Source organism: Ursus arctos, unplaced genomic scaffold (genome assembly GCF_023065955.2).
Source record: "Ursus arctos isolate Adak ecotype North America unplaced genomic scaffold, UrsArc2.0 scaffold_5, whole genome shotgun sequence".
Lineage (NCBI taxonomy): Eukaryota > Metazoa > Chordata > Mammalia > Carnivora > Ursidae > Ursus > Ursus arctos.
The window spans coordinates 86,557,835-86,580,724 of record NW_026623067.1 but is presented as its reverse complement, the minus strand read 5'-3'; the positions used below and the strand labels follow the sequence as shown (position 1 = coordinate 86,580,724).

Sequence of the window (22,890 nt, the reverse complement as noted above, 5' to 3'; positions counted from 1 at the left end):
CTACTGCTTTTAATCTGTTGTGCTATCATACTCTGTACTGTATACTTGCAAGAAAATGAGAATGAAAAGGGCAAATAACATCTTAATATTATTATGAAAATAGTCTTCACCTTGTGCATCTTCTAAAAGAGTTTTGGGGACCCTACAGGTCCTGAGACCACACTCTGTCCTCGCCATAGATTGAATGTTTGTGTCCCTCCAAAATTCATATATTGAAATCGAATCCCCAATGTGATGGTACTAGGAAGTGAGGGCTTTTTGGAGGTGATTAGGTCATGAAGATGGAGCTTTCATGCATAGGATTAGTGCTTTTATAAAATAGATCCCAGAGAGTTCCCTTACCCCCTTCCAGTCATGGGATGACACAAGAGTTAGCTGTGTATGAACCAAGAAGAGGGCTCTCACCAGACACTAAATCTGCAGTGACTTCATCTTGGACTTCTTAGCCAGCAGAATTGTGAGAAATAAATGTTGGTTGTTTCGGCTGCCCTGGCCATGGTACATTGTTATAGCAGCCCGAATGAACTAAGACAATCCTTAAGAAAAGGGTCAGTTTATCCCAGAATATAAAATAATATAATGGAGAAGACTTATAAAGGGAATTTTATTTTCTTTGGTTTTATAATACTTCAGTCTGTAAGAAGCTATAACATATGTTAAATTTTAGCGAAGATTACTCAGTTTTAATAGCTTACTTCCTTGGTTCACTGATTAATAGCTAGCACTTATAGGATGAAAGCTCACTCTTTACCTTTGTGTTATCTGCCTACATAGCAAAAATTCTGTGGCTTATCAGAATATTTTATTTGTGCTTTATGTTGACTTTATTATGTTCTTGATTATTCAAGAAAAAAAAAGAACAAAGTCTTCCTACTTTTGCAAGTGTTAAGGTTCTTTGCAATCCTATTAACCTTCTAGGATTACTTTAAAAATATTTTACTGTCACTTTGATTAAATAAGTAACTAAGTATTGTTTCTCAGTAACCCATGATCCTATTTTAATTGTCCACATATGCTCTGACAACTCTTTTTCAAAATTGTCTTCCTCAAACCAGAACCCTAAGTTCACAAATAAGTAAATAAATAAGTAAATATTTCAGGAAATCTTTTATACCTGTAAGCATCTTTGAGATTTTCAAAGGACCGCAGGAAAAAAGTCACAAAGATTTGCTTTCTCACCCTATAGAAAGAGAGATGCTAGAAGTAATTAGGTTTGTTTGAGATGTTTCCATTGTGAGAAGTGGACGGCAAGAGCTGTCAGATCAGAAGAGAGGACCATCTTCCCTAGCACAGATTTGTGGAGAGAAGCATTATTGTGATACATTTTCAGAACTTGCATGCTTTATGGGACATCCCTAAATTTTTGCTTTCTATAGTGTTTTTACTTCCAGGGGAAATCGGAATACAGCTCGTAAAATGGTTATGCGGTGCACCCCAATAGAGAATTTTACTTTCTTCCATTCTGGTATTATTGGGGCAATAATAAATGAATGGTAGCCATTGAGTTTTTGTAATCTACAGATAGGTTTGTTTTGTTTCGTTTACTCTGAATAAGGACTGTTAAAAATTACAGCCAGAGTTTGTCTTCAACAAACAAGCACAGTGTGAGAGACTAGTGGGAAAGGACTACAATTATTTATTGGCAATTCGAAAAATAGACTGTTGTTTAGGCTTCTGAATTGATAGTAGCACTTAGATAACTTTCAGACTTTACAAATGAACCCAGTCAGAATTTTCCAACTCTTTTTCGTTCAGAGGCTGGTGTCTTCGTGAGAGCACACTGCTAACCAAGATCCAGCAAAGCAAAAGTTAATTACAGAGGAATGAGTGGAGTCACGAGGGAAATTTTGTTGTGGTTATTTGTTTGGAATACGGTTTGTTGTGTTATTATTATGTTTTGTTTGTTTGTTTTTTAGGTATATGAGGAAGTCCTTTTTCTTTCTTCTTAAGCAATCTGTAACCCAGAACTATTTATTTATTTATTGTATTTTTTTTCTTTTTCTTCTTTTTTTTTTTTTAAATAGACTCCATGCCCAAGATCGGCCTTGAACTCACAATCCCCAGATCAAGGGTCGCATGCTCTACCGACTGAGCCAGCTAGGAGCCCCTGTAACCCTCAACAATTTAGTGTTCTGCTTTTATAAACTGAAATAAAACATTTTCACATATTTGATTCTCACTGACACACCCGAATTCAGAAACTTTGCTAAATCTCATTGCTTTTCATAACCATATAGTTGCATATGTTCAGTAAGAATCTATCTACCTTTAAACCAGGATATAATTAGAAAAATTGCCTGGAGTGTATGATTTGAGAGTGGTGCTTTTTGAATCAGTGATGACAGGTCATTTTAATGGAAAACAAAGGTTGAGAAATGATAAGACAAGTTCACTTACTGGCAAGCCAGAAAACTTGGCCCATTTTGGGGACCTCAAAAATGAGCCAATCTTGAATTTATAGGTACTGCAGAAGTCTGGTTTTGGGAGAGAGGTTTTGGGACTTAATTTCTCAGCCTTAGGATAGCCAATAATAAAGGCTTTTAAGATTCCAGTCCAAGACTACTTATTAAATCTCCCAATCAGAAGTTTATTTGTGGCCTTGAAGCTTAAGCTTACCTCAAGGCAGCTTATACGATTGGTTAATACTGTTGTTCATAAACTTTTCTCCAAAAGCCAGTAGTAAATAATTTAAGCTTTCAATAGAGCCAGGATCAGGGCGAGGTGAGTGAGATGGAGCATTGCTTTACCAAGCAGTATTGGCACCTGAGGCAAATGGAAAAATCAGTAATAGTCATTCTGTCTGTTTAAAATTTTGACTTTTCAGTGGGGTTTTTTTGCATTCCTCTTAGTTTTTAAAAATATCTCATCAAAGTAGGGGTGCCTGGGTGGCTCAGCTGTTAAGCGTCTGCCTTTGGCTCAGGGCATGATCCTGGAGTCCTGGGAGCGAGCCCCACATCGGGCTCCTTTGCTGGGAGCCTGCTTCTTCCTCTCCCACTCCCCCTGCTTGTGTTCCCTCTCTTGCTGGCTGTCTTTCTCTCTGTCAAATAAATAAATAAAATTTTTTAAAAAATATTGCATCAAAGTAAAATTCATTCATAATTCCTTACTCAGGGTTTTTTAAAAAATTTGTTTATTTTTTTAGTAATCTCTATACCCAACGTGTGGCTCAAACTCACAACCCCAAGATCAAGAGTTGCACGTTCTTCCTACTAAGCCAGCCAGGTACCCCTATTCATTATTTAGTTCTTGGTCCCCCCTCAAACTTTGTGCCCAAGGCAAGTACCTCAATTGCCTCACCCTAGTTCTGGCCTTGTTTTGTGAGCCTGTGATAACTTCTCAGCTCTGCCATTATCATCGGAAAGCAGCCACAAACAATATGTAAATGAATAAACATAGCTGTACTCTTATAAACCTTTAATTATAGAGACCAAAACTTGATTTTCACAGAATTTTCATGTGTCACAAAAAATTATATATCTTTTGATGTTTTTTCAACCATTTAAAAATGTAAAAAGTACTTTTAGCTCCAGGAGGTACAAAAAACTAGGGTTTGGGCTGGAATCAGCCCACAGGTTGTACCTTGCTGTGTTAAAAAAAAAAAAAAAATCTCAACTGTGATCAAATTGGCTTTATTCAACAATTCACGAATCAGGCAGCTTCCCATCTAACAAATAAAAAGAAGCTCTGAAGCTCTGAAAAGCTGAACAGAACAGGAGACTTTTATAGGCAGAAAGAGGCAGGGACAAGGAAATAGCGGATTACCTCATCTTTCCTTGGGGGACACAGAGGGAGTTTTCTGGTGGATTACCTCATTGATGCTGACCAGGAAATTCCAGATATGCTGGTTTAAGATATCATTCCTGGGAGAGGTTGAAACTGCAATTAGGTTAGGTGTAAGTCTCAGATTGGTGACGTTGGTTTAGCTCTCCATTTTGGGGCTGTCCTCTCTTTTGTAACAGCTAACTCCTCCTGCCCTTGCTTCAACTATGTAAACAATGAAGCCAACCTAATAAAACCAGTCTTTTTGTGTGATTCAGAATAATCTTTGGAACTATTATTCTTACCAGAAGAGACTGTCCAGAAAAACTGTGAAAAGACTTTGAAATGACAAAGGAAAAAACACCACTGAGTGTCCTATGAAAGTCCCGGTGTTGCCTAACCCACTCTTCCTCATTATTTGTATCTTTCAATTACATCTGAGTCTTTATCACCCTGTTAGTTGTAGTAAACTACTGGTAATGCAAATGATTTTATTTATTTATTTATATTTCAAAGATTTTATTTATTTATTTGAGAGAGTGAGACAACCAGCGAGAGTGGGAACACAAGCAGGGGGAGTGGGAGAGGAAGAAGCAGGCTCCTAACGGAGGAGCCTGATGTGGGGCTCGATCCCATAATGCCGGGATCACGCCCTGAGCCAAAGGCAGACGCTTAACAACTGAGCCACCCAGGAGCCCCACAAATGATTTTTTTTTAAGATTTTATTTTGTAGGTAATCTCTATAGCCAACATGGGGCTCAAACCCACACCCCCAAGATAAGAGTCGCAGGTTCTACTGACTGAGGCAGCAAGGAACCCCAACACAAATGATTTTTGCTGGTGAAGATGTAATTGATTATATCCCTGTGAATTTTGACCATTTTTTCCATTTATTAACAAATTCATTTTAGCACTCCTCATTGCCTCTATTTGTGTCTTGTCTTCCCAATCTCCTTGAACTGGCCTTTTACACTTTTCTAGTTCCCTCATTAATTGAGCTGAAACATTCTTTAACACATGTTTGTTCTATTTTTGTACAATGTTCATGATTTTATCTTTATTTTTTATTTTATTTTATTTCTTGAAGATTTTATTTATTCACTTGAGAGAGAGAGACAGAGCACAAGCACGGGGAGAGGCAGGGGGAGGGGGGAGACAGACTCCCAGTGAACTGGGAGCCTGACATGGGGCTTCACCCCAGGACCTGGAGATCATGACTTGAGCCGAAAGCAGACACTTAACCATCGAGCCACCCAAGCGACCCTCATGATTCTATCTCTAAAAAAATACAGTAGGGATGCCTGGGTGACTTAGTTAAGTGTCTGCCTTTGGCTCAGGTCATGATCCCAGGGTCCTGGGATGAAGTCAGGCTCCTTCCTCAGTGGGGAGCTTGTTTCTCCCTCTGCCCACTGCTCCCGTTGCTTGTGTGCTCTCTCTCTCTCTGACAAATAAATAAATAAAATCTTTAAAAATGTAAGTATCCTTTAGCAACGGGTTAAGACAAACATAACTTACCGTTAAAGTCCAGTTCCATACCCAGGTAAAGTGAGGACAGCTTTTGGATTATTCTATTCATTCAACACTTATTGATGACCAACTATGTGGCAGAATGTTGGGGATACAAACATGAGCAAGGAAGACCAGTTCCTTCCTCCCAGAGTTCACAATCTAGTGAACCTCCTGGTCCTTTCTATTGACTTATCCATTCACTCACTTTCTCATACTACAGATATTTACTGAAGCATACTGTTAATACTATAGCTTCATCATATTTGGGTTAAATAAAATTTTCCAATCTGGCTTTCATGTCTTAGCAACATCTTTAACAACGTTGTGTGGGGGAAATGTGTTATGCATTCCCAGCAGCTTTTGTTGATTATATAAAAACATCAGTAACATTTCTACAGCTTTCTCAAACAGAAGAGGAAAAGGTCCTACATTCATAATTTCGTATCACTATAAGATTAGTAATAATTTACTAATGAATTTTCAACTACTCTGTTGTATTGGAAACTGCCTATATTATTCATGGATTGCATATCTTTTTCCAATGATGCTGTTATTGCTAAAAATATTTCTTGAAATTTTTCTAAAAGATTGCTTTGAAATGTGGAAGTGTTCTATTACAAATACCTCAGTGTAGATATTCGTTCGCTTAGGGAGGATTTGGTTTTAGAAAGAGTCAGAAATCTTTTGGAAAGAATTTAATCTCATTGTACAGATATGAAATTAAGGATTAAAAATAAGGTTTTAGATGACCTCCTTTTCTACCTCTTTCCACCTTGAATCTTCTACCACATGAAAAGTAGAAATCATCCAAAAGCCTTTCAGCATTTTAAAGTGTACTAAGTATTTAAATTATTAAGTATAGAGTACTAAATAAAATTTCTATTTGAGTCCTTCCAATTTCTGCTCCTTCATCTCATTTACCAGTAGGTACTACTACTTCATTATCATGTATATCAACACCAAATTATTTAGGAACTTAGAAAGATTGATCTATACATACTAATCACATATACATTTTTAAAACCTAGAATTATGCAATACATATTTTCCTAGAATTTTCCTTTTAATCATAACCACCATGGGCATTTGGTATAAAATAATGGTAATATCTTAGGTCAGGTTGTAATCACTACACTTAAAAGACATTTTTCTGGTAAGTGCAACTTATGTCAACAGACTCCTCACCTGGTTTTAAAAATGATCAGCATTTGGGGGCACCTGGGTGGCTCAGTCCGTTAAGCATCTGACTCTTGATTTTGGCCCAGGTCATGATCTTAGCGTTGTAAGATAGAGCCACAGGCTCTGCACTGAGCACGGAGCCCGCTTAAGATTCTCTCCCTCTGCCCCTTCCCGTTTCTCGTCTCTTTAAAAAAAAAAACAAAAAAACAGCTTTTTTGTAGTACCATTTGAAAGTAAATTGTATATATCATGATATTTCACCTTAAATATTTCAGTATGAGTCTCCTAACAAAAGACATTCTTCTATATAATCATATTCTTTTGATGCTTAAGAAAATTAACAATAATTATATAATATCATCTAATACCCAGTCCATTTTCAAATCCCCATTGTACAAAGACAATTTTCTTAGTTGTTTTGTTACATTATTTTAAATCAGAATCCATTCTAGGGTCATACATTTCATTTGGTATTTTTGTTTCTTCAGTCTATTTAAATCTAGTTCAGATATCTTACTTTTTACTTTTCATAACATTGAATTTTTGAAGAGTCTGGGTTAGATGTCTTATAAATTTATGTCCTATATTCCTTCTTTTAAAGTCAGGTTTATGGAGATATAATTTATGCAGTGTAAATTTCATCTTTTTCAGTGTATAGTTCTATGATTTTTGACAAATGCATTTAGTCTTATAACCACTACCACGATCAAGTTATAGAATACTTCTATCTCCCACAAAAGTTCCATTCTAGCAACCATGGCTCTATTTTCTGTCCCTACAGTTTTGCCTTTTGGGGAAGGTCACATAAGTGTAATCATACAGTATGTAGCATTTTGCGTCTGACTTTTTTCACTTAGTGTAATGTAGTTGAGATTTATCCATTGATGAGGATATAACGCAGTATATCCATTCACCAGCGGAAAAATGAGTTGTGTGCATTTCATATTCATATAAAAAATAAAGCTGCTATAAATATCTACATACAGGTTTTTGTATAAACATGCATTTTTATTTTATTTTTTAATTTAATTTTTTAATAGAATAGCCCTTTTTAAAAGATATTATTTATTTATTTGACAGAGAGAGGGAGAGAGAGAGAGAACACAAGCAGGGGGAATAGCAAGCAGTGGGAAAGGGAGAAGCTGGATCCTGCTGAGTAAGGAGCCTGATGCAGGGCTTGATCCCAGGACCCTGGGATCATGACCTCGGCTGAAGGCAGCCGATTAACTGACTGAGTCACCCAGGTGCCCCTAAATATACATTTTTATTTCTCTTTGATTAACATCCAGAACTGAGGTTGCTGGATCATATGGTAACTGTGTGTTTAATTTTACAAGAAACTGGCAGCATATTTTCCAAACTGGCTACCATTTTGCAATTCCATCATCAGTATATGAAAGTTTTAGTTGTCCCCCATCCTTGCCAACACTTGCTATATCAATCTTTTAAATTTAAGCCATTCTAGTAGGTGTGTGAAGATATCTCATTATGAGTTTAATTTAAATTACTTTAAGGATGTTTTGGGGACAGGAAGGGATAGTTTCTGGACTGCGTGCCATTAGAAGGACCTTACCCCACCAAAATATTAAAGTCATTCCTCTATTGTCTTTTATGTTTCCTCCTTTCAGGCTTTCTCTCTTTTGGCTGAGATTATAAACCCATCCGCAAAGCCTGTCTCAGTCTTGTCAGAACGGTGCCAGAATTTTTCCAATCTTGAAAATTTTTACTTGCTTGTGTGTATTAGAGTTTCTCTACTAAAGGAAGAGACTGAGTTAAAGGTAGGAATTGTTGGTATTTCTTGAAAATTATTATTGATGGTAGCATAATACACAAGGAGAAACTTTCTCTCTCTCTCTGTCTTTCATACATATACGTTCCCATATACCTCACATAGTCTAAAAACTGATGGCTTCCCAGAAAATGTGTTGCAGGTTCATATTTTGTTTTATTTAAAAAAATTTTTTTAAAGCTTCTATTTATTTATTTTAGTAATCTCTACACCCAACAGAGGGCTTAAACTCATGATCCTGAGATCAAGAGTTGTGTGCTTCCCTGACTGAGCCAGCCAGGCATCCCCATATTTTATTTTAGAAACTATTATTCCTCCATTAACCCATTCTTCAACATTTCTATTCAGAGTAATCATTATCCAACATGATCTTAGCAAATATTGCCTATAATGTACCTGAAAAGGATTGTTAATTTTCTTCATAGACTGTTCTTCAAAACCACATCTCTAAGAAGAGACTATGTATGAAGCAAATCTCAATATTGTTGAGGTGTCATCTGGAATGGAAAGTCATAGAAATGGGACATTTCAGGAGTGAAAGTAGGCTGGTTGTTAATGAAAGTGGATGAAACAGCATGAAATAGGCAACACTATTTAAACTAGGTCTTAGGGTTAATTTCCCTTAGAATTAGAGTTTCTTCTGAAATAACAATTTTTTTTGTAATTCTTTATAGATTCTGGTCACCTTCCACTGGCCATGTGCTTCACATATCTTTTTGGTGAAGATCCTAATACACTTTGTTGCCCCTAAGACTTCTAAAGTAAATTTTCTTCTTATTTTCTTTAATTTATAAGAATATGTGGAGTGTTGGTGGTTGGGGGAACTATTTATCCTTTCAAAATTGGCATGGAAAATGACATATTAATTTTAGAAATAGAGTTCCTCTAGATCCACAGCACTTGAAAATGGCATCTACCACTATCTGCATTTGTTATCTGTCGGTAAGCCAGCAGTGAACACCTTTGATTTGTAGTCCAATAAAGATTAAAATTTCTTGGGGCACCTGGGTGGTTTAGTCAGTTGGGTGTCTGCCTTCAGCTCAGGTCATGATCCCAGGGACCTGGGATCAAGCCCCACATCGGGCTCCCTGCTCAGTGCGGAGTCTGCTTCTCCTTCTACCCCAACCCCACTCATGCTCTCACTCTCTCAAGTAAATAAATAATATCTTTAAAAAAAAAGATTCAAATTACTCAACCTCGACATAATTCATTACTGTTTTGGGATGTTACTTTTTACAAACATGGAAGACCACAGAGGAAATATATTGATTTATAAGGGAAAAACATTGGCCAAACAATAGGAACTGGAAAGAAGCCCTAACTCTCCGACACACAGAAACATACACAGACACATATACACTTACATATGCTTATATCACACTCTTCCAAAATAAGATTGAAATTAATATATAAGGCAGCAGGGAAAGGAAAATAAGTCACAAAAAAAAACACAGTATGCTTCCTGTAACAATGTTTCTCAAGCTTTGGGGATCAGTTCCCATGGAGGGGACAAAAGACCCTGACATCCATATTTTACTCATTCCCAATTTTCAGATGGTGGTAGGAGAGGTGATTCAATAAGTGTTACTGACCAACCAAATTTAAAGATGTTTATGTTTGCTTTAACAATTAGCTTAAAGACAATATAATTTTTAATCCCTGTACTTGGATCTTAACATGTAGTTAGTAGAAAATAATGGACCCCAAACTGGGCTGATGCATTTGCATCATTATATACTGTAAGCATAACCAGACAAAAACACACAGCAAACTAAATTTAAAATGATAAAATAAATGTAATGTGTAATTAAAAGGCAAGAAGAACAGAATTGAAATCCAAAGCTTCTGAAGATAATAAAAGTGATATATTGATACACTGTCCTTCCAGAAAGTTGAGGGAATTTATGTAATTTATAAGGTTAAAGAGAACTGATTCCCAAATCATTTCTTCCATTTTTTTCACACTTGGGTATGACTTTAACTTTCTATTTTTGGAGAGGAAAAATAACTGAAAAAAGTACTTTCACCCCTTTCCATACCCAAGGAGTATTATCTACTCTCTGAGGAGTAACAAAGAACAATGTCTCATCACTTGGCTAAGGAGGCAACATAAGGTAAAAAGTCCCCTGATCCAGGGATTAATAAAGCTGGCAGTATCAGAGGATCAGAGAAAAGGTGGGTTTTACTCCTGCATCACCACTCCTGCCACCCTTCCTCTGTCTCCTACCTGTGCCAGGAGGCATTACACATGTAACTTGAAAGGTTTTTTTATTTTTTATATTTTTTTAAGATTTTATTTATTCACCTGAGAGAGAGAAGGAGAGAATGAGTGGGGGGAAAGACAGAGGGAGAAGCAGACTCCCCCCCTGCTGAGCAGGGAGCCGGACAAGGCAGGGCTCGATCCCAGGACCCCGAGACCATGGCCTGAGCCACAGGCAGGCGCTTAACCGACTGAACCACCCAGGCACCCCTTGGAAGTTTTTTTTTTAATCTCTTCAATTTGTGGATCCTGATTACGAATGGGAGATAAAACCCATTTTATATAGGTAACTGACTAGAAAGGGGCAACCTGTGACAAGTAATCAGACCTGGGTGTGAAGCAAAGAAAGCTAGAGCACTGACATTCAGTTGATTATTGTACTGATGCCATAAATTGTCAACATGTAGATTGTGGCTTGCCATTTGTGAGTAACCAGAAGTAATTTTTTTAGGAGGGTGAGGGACCACCGGGAGGGGGAGAGAATCCTAAGCACACTCCACACTCAGCGCAGAGCCAGACGTGGGACTCGATCTCACAACCGAGATCATGAACTGCGCTGAAATCAAGAATTGGCCTCTTAATGAACTGAGACACCCTTAAAAGGAATTTCAATTACCTGGTCTTTGTTTATTGTGAGCAAGTATGTATTTTAAAATTATATAATTAGAAACCCAAATGTTTTTAAACTTAGGAGGAAAAACAGAATTTGTTAGGGAGACACATGTAACTCAATTATTTTACCTCAAGTCCCTATTCTAGCGGTTGAAAAGGAGAAAAACATCAATTACAATAGAGGATATAGCTGGACACAGAACTGAGGGATTATAAATGGAAGAACATTTTTGTGTTATATCAATTTCATTTAAGTAGAACAAAAGATAAATATGTGAATCTTAAGAAAAAAAAAGAAACCTAAACCCCTAGCTTTGCCTCAATTATCCCATTAATTTACATAAAAGTGGGAGAACAATGAATTCTCTCCACTAAGTCTTGATTGTCTCCTTTCTTGACCTTGAATTAATCTTTGGAGTGGTATGGATAATTGATAATTTTGCTTTCTCCTGATAAACTACAGTAAGGGCAGTGTTTGCTGGCTGAGTACATTTCCTATCCACACAACAACAAATTATCACAAATGTAGTATTTAAAACAACGCTTATTTACTATTTCATAATTACACATATCAGAAGTTCTGGCAAGAGGTCAACTGGGTTCTCTGTTCAGGTTCTTACAAGGCTGAAATCAAGATGTCTGTGGGCCTGTGCTCCCTTCTGCAGCTTGGGATCTTCCTCAGAGCTTATGTATTTGCTAGCATAATTTAGAATTCTATAGGACTGAGGACTGGCCTTCTTGCTGCCCATCCACCAGGGCTACTTAGTTCCTAGGGATCACCAGCCACATAGTTCTCTCCACAACATGGGAGTTTAGTTCTTCAAGGCCAACAGTAAAGCATCTGCTGCTGCTTTGAATCTCTCTATTCCTTGACCCTGACTTGTAGACTTTGTTTTAAAGAGCTCACCTGATAACATCAAGCCTACCCAAGATAATCTCTCTTTAAAATGCAACTGATTAGCGAGTATAGGTGCTAGTGATTCAGGAGTAAGGTTAATTTGGAAGTAAGGCTTAATTCTGATGTAGGCAACAGTCAAGCAATACTGAAACACTGCAACTGCGGACTGCGGGACTGCTGTGAGGGACGTGAATGGCACACTGTGACAGAGCAACTAGGGAAGAGCTCTTGTGACAGGTGATATCTGGGCGGAGATCCAGAAGAGGAACATCAATCAGCCATGCGATGAACTGAGGGAAGAACAGCGCAGGCAGCAGCTGAATTTTTTTTTTTTTTTAATAAGCTCTATGTCCATTGTGGGACTTCGATTCATGACCCTGAGATCAAGAATCTTATGCTCTAGCAATTAAGCCAGACAGGTGTCCCAGCTGAACTTTTATACTGTGTCTGAAACAAACCATGCAAGAGTACAGACTGTCCTTCTGAAGGGAGCTCTCTAAAAGCTTGTTTTCTCTATTATCTTTGGCTTTGAATATTTCAAAAGCTGATTTGTGTATTATCTTTGGTTTTGAGTATTTCAAAAATACAATCCAATAAGGGATTAAATTTATTGAACACTTGGGGTGCTGCATGCTTTTTCCACACATGAGACAATGTCTTCTGCACCTAGAGTGTTCTTCTAGGCCATCTATCGCCCCTACCACAATCAGTGGGATCAATGATGTGTTATTTGTGTTCTCCTTTTATCACTGGTGCTATAGGATGTTTTAGCTGTTTATAACAGCCATCATTACCCAACTGCAAGCATTAAAACCTTTTATACCTAAGTGTCTTATAGACAGATGTGAACTTCAAAGTGAGTATATTCTATGCCAGCACAGAAGAAAGAAAAGTCTTTTCTTTAAACTGTCTTTCAACATTTTAAATTTATATACTGGATTTTAGTGTGAATTGATGTCATAACACAAGTCAACCCCAGGTTTGAATTTTATTCAAATATGAAAATATTTTATATTATAGAACCCACTATTTCACCACAATTAGCTACACACTGAAAAATCATTTGAAAAAACAAGTCATTATTTGGTGTTTTTCATTTCCTCCCTATCCATCATCCCCTCTTCTCTATCTCATTCATAAATCATAAAATCCTGAAAACTCCACATATGAAATAATTCTGAATCCTATCCCTACTTCATTCTCCCTCAATGATTGCCTTATCATGCTTTTAAGTTCTCTCTATTGACCCTTTGAACAATCTCAACCAATCCTCCTGCTAAGAGCCTCTTCCTTCTCTAGTTCATTTTTTATACAGTTATCAGATTATGTTCCTAAAAACTGAACAAAGTCACGTCCTCCTGGAGTTTACAAAAGTCAAAATAAACATGTGATAAGAGGTATAAAGAAAATAAAAACAGGATAAGAGGAAAGACTAAAGGAGGGACTAATTCAGTTTTAATGGGATAAAAATGGCATATAACACTATGTAAGTTCAGCGCATATGCATCAGGAAGGAGTAATTTTAGGTAGGGTGATGAGCTTTGACTATAACACATGTTAATGACCTTCAGCCAAAGGCTAGTAGGAACATACCCATAGTCAAACCAAGTTAGGTTTATTGACTTGTCACAAGGTCAGAGATAGCACACCAAGAACTGCGAGAGTCTCAGTAAAAAAGGTGTTGTGAAAAGATTTATTGAAGGATTGGGCTTGTGTTAGGTGGTTCTAGGAAAGTTCAAGGCTTTGCTCTGGATTGGATGCTATCAGGAAGCAGGTAATTCTATGACTGAATATTTTAATAATTGTTTTCTAGAAGGTAGGAAGAACAGAGCAAGGCTACGTTGTAATCGGTTAAGAAACAAAAGTCATTTATATTAGCCAGACTGCTTGGTCGTTTTTGTAGTTTGGCGAATGTTCTTGTATTTGCTTTGTTCAGACATGATTATAGAGGGGGTCTTATTTTTGACTGGTCTATTATGGTTACAGAGTAGCCATGACCGATGTTGATGTTTTGTGAGATTGTTGATGTTCAACAGAACACTCAGACCTAGCTGAGAATGTCAGTAACACCAAGGCCTAGCTAATAGTTCCAGGCCAGCTCCTGTTTGTTCAGGAGCTGCTTTTCTTTTTTCTTTTTTTTTTAAAGATTTTATTTATTTATTTGGGGGAGAGAGAAAGAGAGTGAGAGCAGAAGTGGGGAGGAGAGGGAGATGCAGACTCCCCTGCTGAGCAGGGAGCCCCATGTGGGGTTTGATCCCAGGACCCTGAGATCATGACCTGAGCTGAAGGTAGCCGCTTAACCAACTGAGCTGCCCAGGCACCCATGCTTTTCTTGTTCTAACTAACAAAACCGTTAAGTGCTATAATTGTTTCTAAACTGCTATTTATAACTCTTACTCATAACTCTGTTTCCTGAATATTTAGAATATTTATCAGTGTTATTATTTAGGGTAATTAGTTCTAAAACTCATCATAGCTCTGGTGACCACAGTTGTAGCTTACTTAGTCGTTACTAAAATACACAAGCTCCTCTGCTACATGCTGTGGTCAAGAGAACAACAGCCACCTGTTGATGGTTGGACAGCTCTGGGATTGGAAGAACTAGTGCTGTAAATTTCAAGAAACCACTTGAAAAATCTGACACTTGCCTCATGTTCTGAAAGCAAGAAGTTAGAGTTAGATTATATGTGTAATTCTGATAGGTCTGCATGTGCCAAGCTGTGTTGTAATCACATTGGGGAGCTTGTTGAAATCAGGAGATTCTAGGGCTCCAACTCCAGAGTCCAATTCAGCTTAAGTTTTTGACATTCATGTTTTAAAATTTTCTTTCTTTTTAATTGCTGAGTAGTATTCCACTGAATGAGTATACCAGCTTATTTATCCATTCTCTACTGATGGACATCTGGGCTGTTTATACGTTTTGAGGTGATCATGAATAAAGCTGCTATGAATATTTTCGCACAAGTCTTTTCATGGAAATATTCTTTTCTATTTCTCTGGTAAATATCTGTAGGTGGAATTCCTAGGTATTAGTGTATGTTTAACTAATATGAAACTAATGGGTCCACAATCTGACATGAAGTAATAAGAAGATTTACAACACCCTCTACATTTGCTCAAAGTGCAGCTTGGTAGAGATGGCGAAGGACCTGTTACAAGGCCTCAGGCAGCCCCTGTCACTACTAGCCTCGTCCCCTCAGTATTCGAGCTCTGGAGCCCTAGAAGATTCCTATACTGTCCCACAGGGATGAAAGCTATGTGTAAAATATCTGTAGAAATGTAGTTCGGGCAGTGCATTTGATAGTAATAAGTATGTAAAACCCTTTGACAAATCTTTGCCTCTAGGTTTCTTGGAATTCCACCTCACTGTGATCAAACTCAGAAACAGAGACCCCTGAACGCTGGCAGACCTAAAATAAAAGTCATTCTTGACAAAGAGGCCAATATTAGCAAACGTTTGATGGTATGTTTGGGCAAAGGCAGGGTGAGGCTGGCCACAGGGGTGGGAAAATCACACAGACTCAAACAATGGTCTCTAAGCTGAAGGGCTCTGAATCTTGAAATACTGCTTCCTCAGCTCTCCCAAGTTATTCTTAGCCTCTTTTTAAAATATTGCCAGTTTCCTTCCACTCTGCAGCAGGTAACCAGGCTTTACCTAAAGTAAAATAGGGACCCGGTGAAAGGAACTTTTTCACTCTCGTATCTGGGCCCTTCTTTATCTATCTTTCCCTTATCCCGCCTACTCAATGAAGACGGCATCCCTCCTAAGCTACTCTGCCATTCCACCATCTCAGTTGTATTATCTTTTTTCATCTCCTTTCCTCCTCCTTTATACTGACACATTCCCATAATTTCAGCCTCTTTCAATTTGTTTCTCAATAGTAGGTACCGCTCTAATCATTGCCCTATTTCTTTGCTCTCATGATAGTCAAACCTTCCAAGTGGTTGTCTGCAAAGCCTATTTCCTCTTTCTCATCTGGGTCACCAAGGTCCGCCCAGGACCGTTTATCATATAGTAGGCACTGCACAATCAGGATAGATGGGACTCCCAGAGTGCGGATGATAGTTATCTACAGCTTGCAGCCTGCAATGCTGGATGACTCAATCGGTTGAGAAATTGTTTATCTTTTTGGCGTGCATAGGTAACTTGATATATGCTTTCACTTTGAAATAGAGTTAAGAAGTCAGCAGTCGGCCACAAGCAACAAGTATAAAAACAAGTGGAATTCACAGCGGTGCGGCACCACTAATTAGTCCCTCACGTGAGAACACAGGACCACACCACCCAAGGGCCACACATCTGTACTGCACCGGAGAGGCAGCAGGGGACCCAAGTTGGCCTTCCGGCGGAACCCTGTTTACGGCTCCTCAGTGGCCTCGGTCTCCCAGTCTGGGGGTGGGGGTGAGGGGAAGAGCGCAGCGGCTCCCGGCCAATGGCAGTTCTTGAACTTACACCTACAGACGTCAGCGCGGCTGTGCAAACGGATGTCACACAGCTGGCTCGGAAGCGTCTCCTCCCGTCCCAGAAAAGAGGCGTGGGCCCAGCGGCCTCGGCGAAACCTTGGGCGAGGGAGGGAGGGAAGAGCGCGCGTCGCTCCCCGCGAACCCCGTGCGCTCGCCGGCCCGCTTCTTCCCAGCAGTCCTTGCCTAGCGGCCGTCCCCGGTGAGCAGCCGGGCGCCCGCGCCCCCGCCCCCAGCGCGCCGCCGCCGCCGGCTCCGCCCCCTCCCCGAACGGGCCGCGCGCTCCTGCGGCTCCGAGCTGTGTCGCGGGCGCGCGCGCCGCCGGCGGAGCCGCAGTTAAAATGGTCCGAGCCGGACCCCGCGTTCCCCCCGCCGCCGCACTGACTGACTGAGCCGGCGGGCCAGACTTGGACTGGTCACCTAGCCGGCAGGCTCGCTGCCTCCGTCGCGTCCCCAAAGCTCGCGCCCATCGTTCTCCCGGCTTCCCGGGGCAAAGCATGTAGCCCCCATCGGGCGCCCGGGCGGCCCGCAGCTGACGCCCACCCCCCACCGTCGCGTGTGTGCCCGTGTGTGCGTGTGTGTGCGCAGGGCGGGCGACCCCGCCGCGGGCCCGAGGCCGAGCCAGCGAGCGGCCTGCCCCGCTGCCGGAGCTCGCCTCTCCGGGCCTCCCTACTTCCCCGTCCCGGTCCCCCTCCTCGGGGCCTTCTATATGGGCCACCTTCTCTCGAAGGAGCCGCGTAACCGCCCGAGCCAGAAGAGGCCTCGCTGTTGCAGCTGGTGCCGCCGCCGCCGCCCTCTCCTCAGGCTGCCCCGCCGGACCCCGGCCAAGGCGCCCCCCCAGCCGGCGGCGCCCCGGAGCCGGGACTGCTTCTTCCGCGGGCCCTGCATGCTCTGCTTCATCGTGCACAGCCCCGGCGCGCCCGCCCCCGCCGGCCCAGAGGAGGAGCCGCCGCTCTCGCCGCCGCCGCGGGACGGGGCCTACGCCGCGGCCGCCTCCTCGCAGCACCTGGCGCGGCGCTACGCGGCCCTGGCTGCCGAGGACTGCGCTGCCGCCGCCCGCCGCTTCCTGCTATCCTCGGCCGCCGCCGCCGCAGCTGCCGCCGCCTCGGCCTCGTCGCCCGCCTCCTGCTGCAAAGAGCTGGGGCTGGCCGCGGCCGCCGCCTGGGAGCAGCAGGGCCGGAGCCTCTTCTTGGCCAGCGTGGGGCCCGTGCGCTTCCTGGGGCCGCCCGCTGCCGTGCAACTCTTCCGGGGGCCGCCGCCGCCGGCCGAGCCCCTTACGCCCCCAGAAATGGTGTGTAAGCGGAAGGGGGCCGGGGTCCCCGCCTGCACCCCCTGTAAGCAGCCCCGCTGCGGCGGTGGGGGATGCGGCGGCGGCGGCGGCGGCGGCGGCGGAGGGCCTGCGGGGGGAGGCGCCTCGCCGCCGCGGCCCCCCGACGCCGGCTGCTGCCAGGGCTCCGAGCAACCACCGCAGCCGCTCTGCCCCCCGCCCTCCTCTCCCACTTCCGAAGGTGCCCCCACAGAGGCCGGCGGGGACGCGGTCCGAGCGGGGGGCACCGCCCCCTCGCCCGCCCAGCAGCAGCATGAATACGGCGACGCGGACTGTCAGGAGCCCCCCGAAAACCCCTGCGACTGTCACAGGGATCCACCCCCTGAAACCCCAGACATCAACCAGCTGCCGCCATCCATCCTGCTCAAGGTGGGTCTGGGTGAGTGGCACAGGGATGTGTGCTTTCCCCCAACCCCGGCCCCCGCCTCGGAGGTTTTCTCTCTCCTCCCCCTAAGCGCGGAGGAGGGGGTTCCCTGATAGCCAGAGAAGTCCGAAGGGGAGAAGCCAATGGGGAAGATGCTTATGGCCTGTTTTTTGAAGTAGAAAAACTTGGGAGTCTGGTCAATGTCTTTTAATAGCTTGGGTTTGTTACTACAATTCAGGATTTATCTGTTACCGGATTCCCACTGGTTTAGAAACTATTCGTAGATTTTCAGCGAAATATTTTTATCAGTTGAACAATTTACATTTACTGCTAAAGATTTTGTATATTAGTATTTGAGAGTTTTCAAACAGTAGTTGCCGGTTTGATAGCTGCTAGTTGATGTCAGTAACTGTGACCTTTAATCGAACATTTACTATGATCAGGCACTGTGCCTGAGCTTTATATATGTAACACCTCATTTAATCACCCAGTTAAACGCTGTGAGACAGGTATTAACAACCCCACTTTATACAAGAAGACACTAGTATTTCAGTGCTGTGTGCCCACAGTAGTAAGTCAGGCAGAAGTGGTCTTTCCTCTGTGGAGTTTAGAATCTAGTGAGTCTTGAGGAGGTTGAATGACTTGTCCAAGGTCACACACACACAGGGCAGATCTGGGGAATTTAGGCCTGCAGGACTTGAAAACCCTCTGGTTTATGTTATGTTTTGTTTCCTTCTTATATTTTAATCCTACATTTGATTTCTCAGAAGGTAGAGACTAATGTATTTTTTGTTGGGGAATATGGGTGAGTGGAGAAGATGTGGGTGTCCTGTGGGAGCTTTGTCTCACTTTCAGCTAAGTAAAATTTGCAGTTTTGTTAATACTAGTGAGAAATTTAATTGTCAAAGTTGGTGTTATTATTACTAGCAAGTTGTTTTATCCTCATGCCCCCCCCCCCCGCCCTGGAACTTAATAAATACAAACCTTCTTTTTCAGTGTGGGAGATATTTAATACCAGTCAAAAATAACCTAGAGAAGAATTTGGCTACTTTTATTGTTACTGCTGTAACTGTCATCAGTTACAAATGTTACTGTCACAAATACACTTTTTTTATTAGAGTTTTTGCACATTTATAATCATGTATGTTTAGATCTGTTTTACTGTGATATTAATTTCTTGTAAATAATATAGCCAGAGAATGGGAAAACATAACTTTTCCTTAAGTCAAAATGTAATGATTTAACTCTTACGGAGGTGTGCTTTCTGGAGGAGTAATTGCCTCTGTGGTCAGAGTGTGCATTTTAGGGCAGAGGGAACTTTCGTGAGTCCTTTAAATCAGCAAATGCCAAATATCAACAAATATTTGATATAGAAGTTTGATTGCTGTTTTGTTATTTTGCAAGTAAGACTGTTTAAAAACTAAAACAAAACCCAGGTACTTTCTGCTTTCCACCCAAATCATCATTTCAGGAGGCAGAGAACATTTTAATGAAAAAAAAAGTGCATGATCTCATAATAAAGAAAATTTCTATAGAATAAATTTTGCTAGAATAGATTATCTGGTAAAAACGTTTTTTCAAATTTTGCTGTGGACTGTTGAAAATTTGGTCTGAAGGATATTTGAAGATTTTACTCGTTGGATTTGCCCTATTGTGTTGGAGTATTTATTTTAAAAAGGAGGTTTTCATTTTTTTTAGGATTTTATTTATTTGTTTGACAGAGACAAGAGAGGTAATACAAGCAGGGAGAGTGGGAGAGGGAGAAGCAGGCTTCCCTCGGAGCAGGGAGTCCAATGCGGGGCTGGATCCCAGGACGCTGGGATCATGACCTGAGCTGAAGGTAGATGCTTAATGACTGAGCCACTCAGGCACCCTGTGTTGGAGTATTTAGACATGTTAGGTAGATTTCCTTGTATTAGAAACTTGAATGAAGATTCTGTGCGTGTCTCATAGTGGCATTCAGCACAAAGTGAGTTGGACTATTGGAATGAATTGAAATTGAGGTTTTTCAGTGTTTACCAATCCATTCCAACTTTTAGGAATAGGGCTTTTGGTGGTAGAGGCTCTGTCAACATAGATTTTGTTCATTGTTCTGTCCTGTCTCCTAAGTGCAGTGGCTGGTATTTAGCAGCTCTGTGTAAGTATTTATGAACAAATGAGTGGCTAGGTGTTTAGGAAGTCTGGGCTGATACTCTGGGTGAATATGCCATGCCACTAAGAGAAGCCTCTAAGAAATGCTTATATCCTGACCTGAGTTGTTGTTTGAGCCACAGTAAAAACCGTGTGATGGTGAAAAGGTTCTGGCTCAATTTTTGCTGAGAACTGGAGGTGTTTGGTTTGTAGAAGAGAAGACTTTGGGAGCCTTGACAGTGTTTTTATTATTTAATTTAATTAAATTAATTAATTTACATGTTTTTTTAAAGATTTTATTTATTTGAGGGAGAGAGAGAGAGAGCACAAGCAGCGGGAGGGGCAGAGGAAGAGGGAGAAGCAGGGAGCCCGACTCGGGGCTCGATCCCAGGACCCTGAGATCGTGACCTGAGCTGAAGGCAGACGCTTAACCGACTGAGTCACCCAGGCGCCGTATGATGATGTGTTTATAGTACAAGAAGAATTGTTGCATAGAGAGGTACAAATCCATCACCTCTATTGGAAAAATTCTTAGAAAGCATGCACTTCATCCCTAATAATGGGTCACTAGCCTTTATACAGTCATATTGCTGTATCTTTTGTACCAGAAGTTACTGTAGTTGTAAAAAAGGGGGGGGGGGAGGAGGATGTGGAGGAGGGAGAGTTTGGAGGAGAAATGTAAAGAAATGTGATTTAAAGGTTGTTTTTAAGGAAAATTACCAACTTTTTCCAGGTAATTTTTTTTTCCAGGCAAAAAGCAAAAGCAAAAAAACCCAAAACAAAACAAAAAAAAAAACAACAAAAAAAAAACAAAGAAAAACCCAAAAAACCCACCTGAATTCTTTTTATGGAAGTTCATAGGGCAGATTTTTGGTTCAATATCAAAAAGATTATCTTTTTAAATTTTATGTTTACGTAACTTGCCTTAAAACATTAAAATAATGCAGGTAGGGCAAAGTTTGCCTAGATTCATCCCTACCTTCTCCTTTAGTTTCCTCTCTAGAGGTAACTAACCACTGTTACCAGTTTAGATTGTTCTTCTAGACCTGCTCTGTAGAGTACAGTAGCTTAAAGTAGTTAAAATTAAATCAAATTTAAAATTCAGTTTCTCAGTCACAGTAGCCACATTTCAGGGATTAGTAGTCACGTGTGATTGGCTGCTACCATACTGGACTGTGCAGATCCAGAACATTTCTGTCATTGTAGAAAGACCTGCGTAAACCTTCATAGCCTTTTTTCATAAATGGCACCAAAATGTACATGTTGTGATTTTTTTGTTAATAGTATGGTTTGGAAGTCTTTCCTTATTAGTAAGTAGTGTACATTGTTTCCTTCACACTTTTTTTTTTTTTTGTAAAAGATTATTTATTTAAGTAATCTCTATAGCCAACCTGGGGGCTTGAACTCACAACACTGAGATCAACATCTGCATGCTCTACTGACTTAGCCTTATTCTTTTTAACTGCTGCATAGTATTCCATAGTGTCATACCATACTGTATTTTTCTATTATTGAATGGTTCCAACTTATTGCTGCTACCAAGAGTGCTAATAGATGTTTTTTGTGCATATATAGTCATTTTTTTTTTTTAGGGTAGATTTCAAGAAGGTGGAATTTTATTTATTTATTTATTTATTTATTTATTTATTTATTTATTTATTTACTGAAGATTTTATTTATTTATTTAACAGAGATAGAGACAGCCAGCGAGAGAGGGAACACAAGCAGGGGGAGTGGGAGAGGAAGAAGCAGGCTCATAGCGGAGGAGCCTGATGTGGGGCTCGATCCCATAACGCCGGGATCACGCCCTGAGCCGAAGGCAGACAGTTAACCGCTGTGCCACCCAGGCGCCCCAAGAAGGTGGAATTTTAGAGTTGAAGGATGTGTACATTTGGAAATTTAGAAAATCCTTTCTAACAGCAAGAACTGAATTCTTTCTTGAAATAGTGAGCTTCACTGGAGATCATAATTTAACTTCAGAACAGAAAGAGACCTTTGAGATCTGGTTACTCTCCACTTCTTTTGCATGAAAAAACAGGCCTGGAGAAGTGAAATGGCTTATCCCAAGACATTTTGGATAGTGAAAGGCAGACCCTGGACTGGAACCCCTCTCAATGTTTGCAGGCCTAGAAATCTTTTCAATGTATTATGAAAAAGGGTCTCAGCAATCTTCTTTCAGAGATTTTATGAAAGAGATTCCTGAATTGGGGGTGGCAGGGAGGAGCTTACAGCAGACAACTTCTAAGCTATTATGAGTCAGAGGCTAATTTTATAATTGGGTCTGTAGGGTTGAATTGTGGTCTTTAAATATAAGAAATCTGAGAAGTAGGGAATGTCTCTTCAAAGGTCATCTGTGGGAATAGTATTTTCTGAAGGACTTAAACCTGTTACAGTTGATCTTTGGTTTATGGATTGCTTTGGATCAACTAAGGTAGCTTCAGTCTTTGATACCTGTTGCCTTTATAACTTAAAGCAATCCTGCCTTGTGATATCACAATTAAATTTTTATATTGTGGAGCCACTATGCAACAGTTTTACCAAATGATAGAAGTGGAATACTTTTCTTTAAGTGTTACTATTTGAGTAACTGGTATTTTGAGAT

The 22,890-nt window shown here is 40.9% G+C and overlaps 1 protein-coding gene and 1 long non-coding RNA gene across 5 annotated transcripts in view; one reads left to right on the top strand and one right to left on the bottom strand.

Annotated features, from left to right (window-relative positions):
- Nucleotides 1–602: 602 nt before the first annotated feature.
- On the bottom strand, nt 603–16,681 carry LOC130542813 (uncharacterized). Of its 2 annotated transcripts, XR_008957659.1 has the most exons (3): nt 8,633–16,681; nt 6,454–6,631; nt 603–2,763 (listed from the first exon to the last, which is right to left on the bottom strand). It is a non-coding gene; the product is annotated as an uncharacterized LOC130542813 (long non-coding RNA). The 2 variants fall into 2 exon arrangements; XR_008957658.1 differs by lacking the exon at nt 603–2,763 and having other exon boundaries at nt 4,789–6,631.
- An 83-nt stretch (nt 16,682–16,764) lies between these two features.
- The window catches only part of FBXL17 (F-box and leucine rich repeat protein 17), a 484,901-nt gene continuing 478,775 nt past the window's right edge, over nt 16,765–22,890 (top strand). The window contains exon 1 of one of the 3 annotated variants that reach the window (XM_026498490.4): nt 16,765–18,163. In XM_026498490.4, coding sequence (XP_026354275.2) covers nt 17,177–18,163 — 987 coding nt within the window. In that variant the 5' untranslated portion in view covers nt 16,765–17,176. The remainder of the gene's footprint in view (nt 18,164–22,890) is intronic. The other 2 variants (XM_048221019.2, XM_026498489.4) reach the window with 2 other exon arrangements.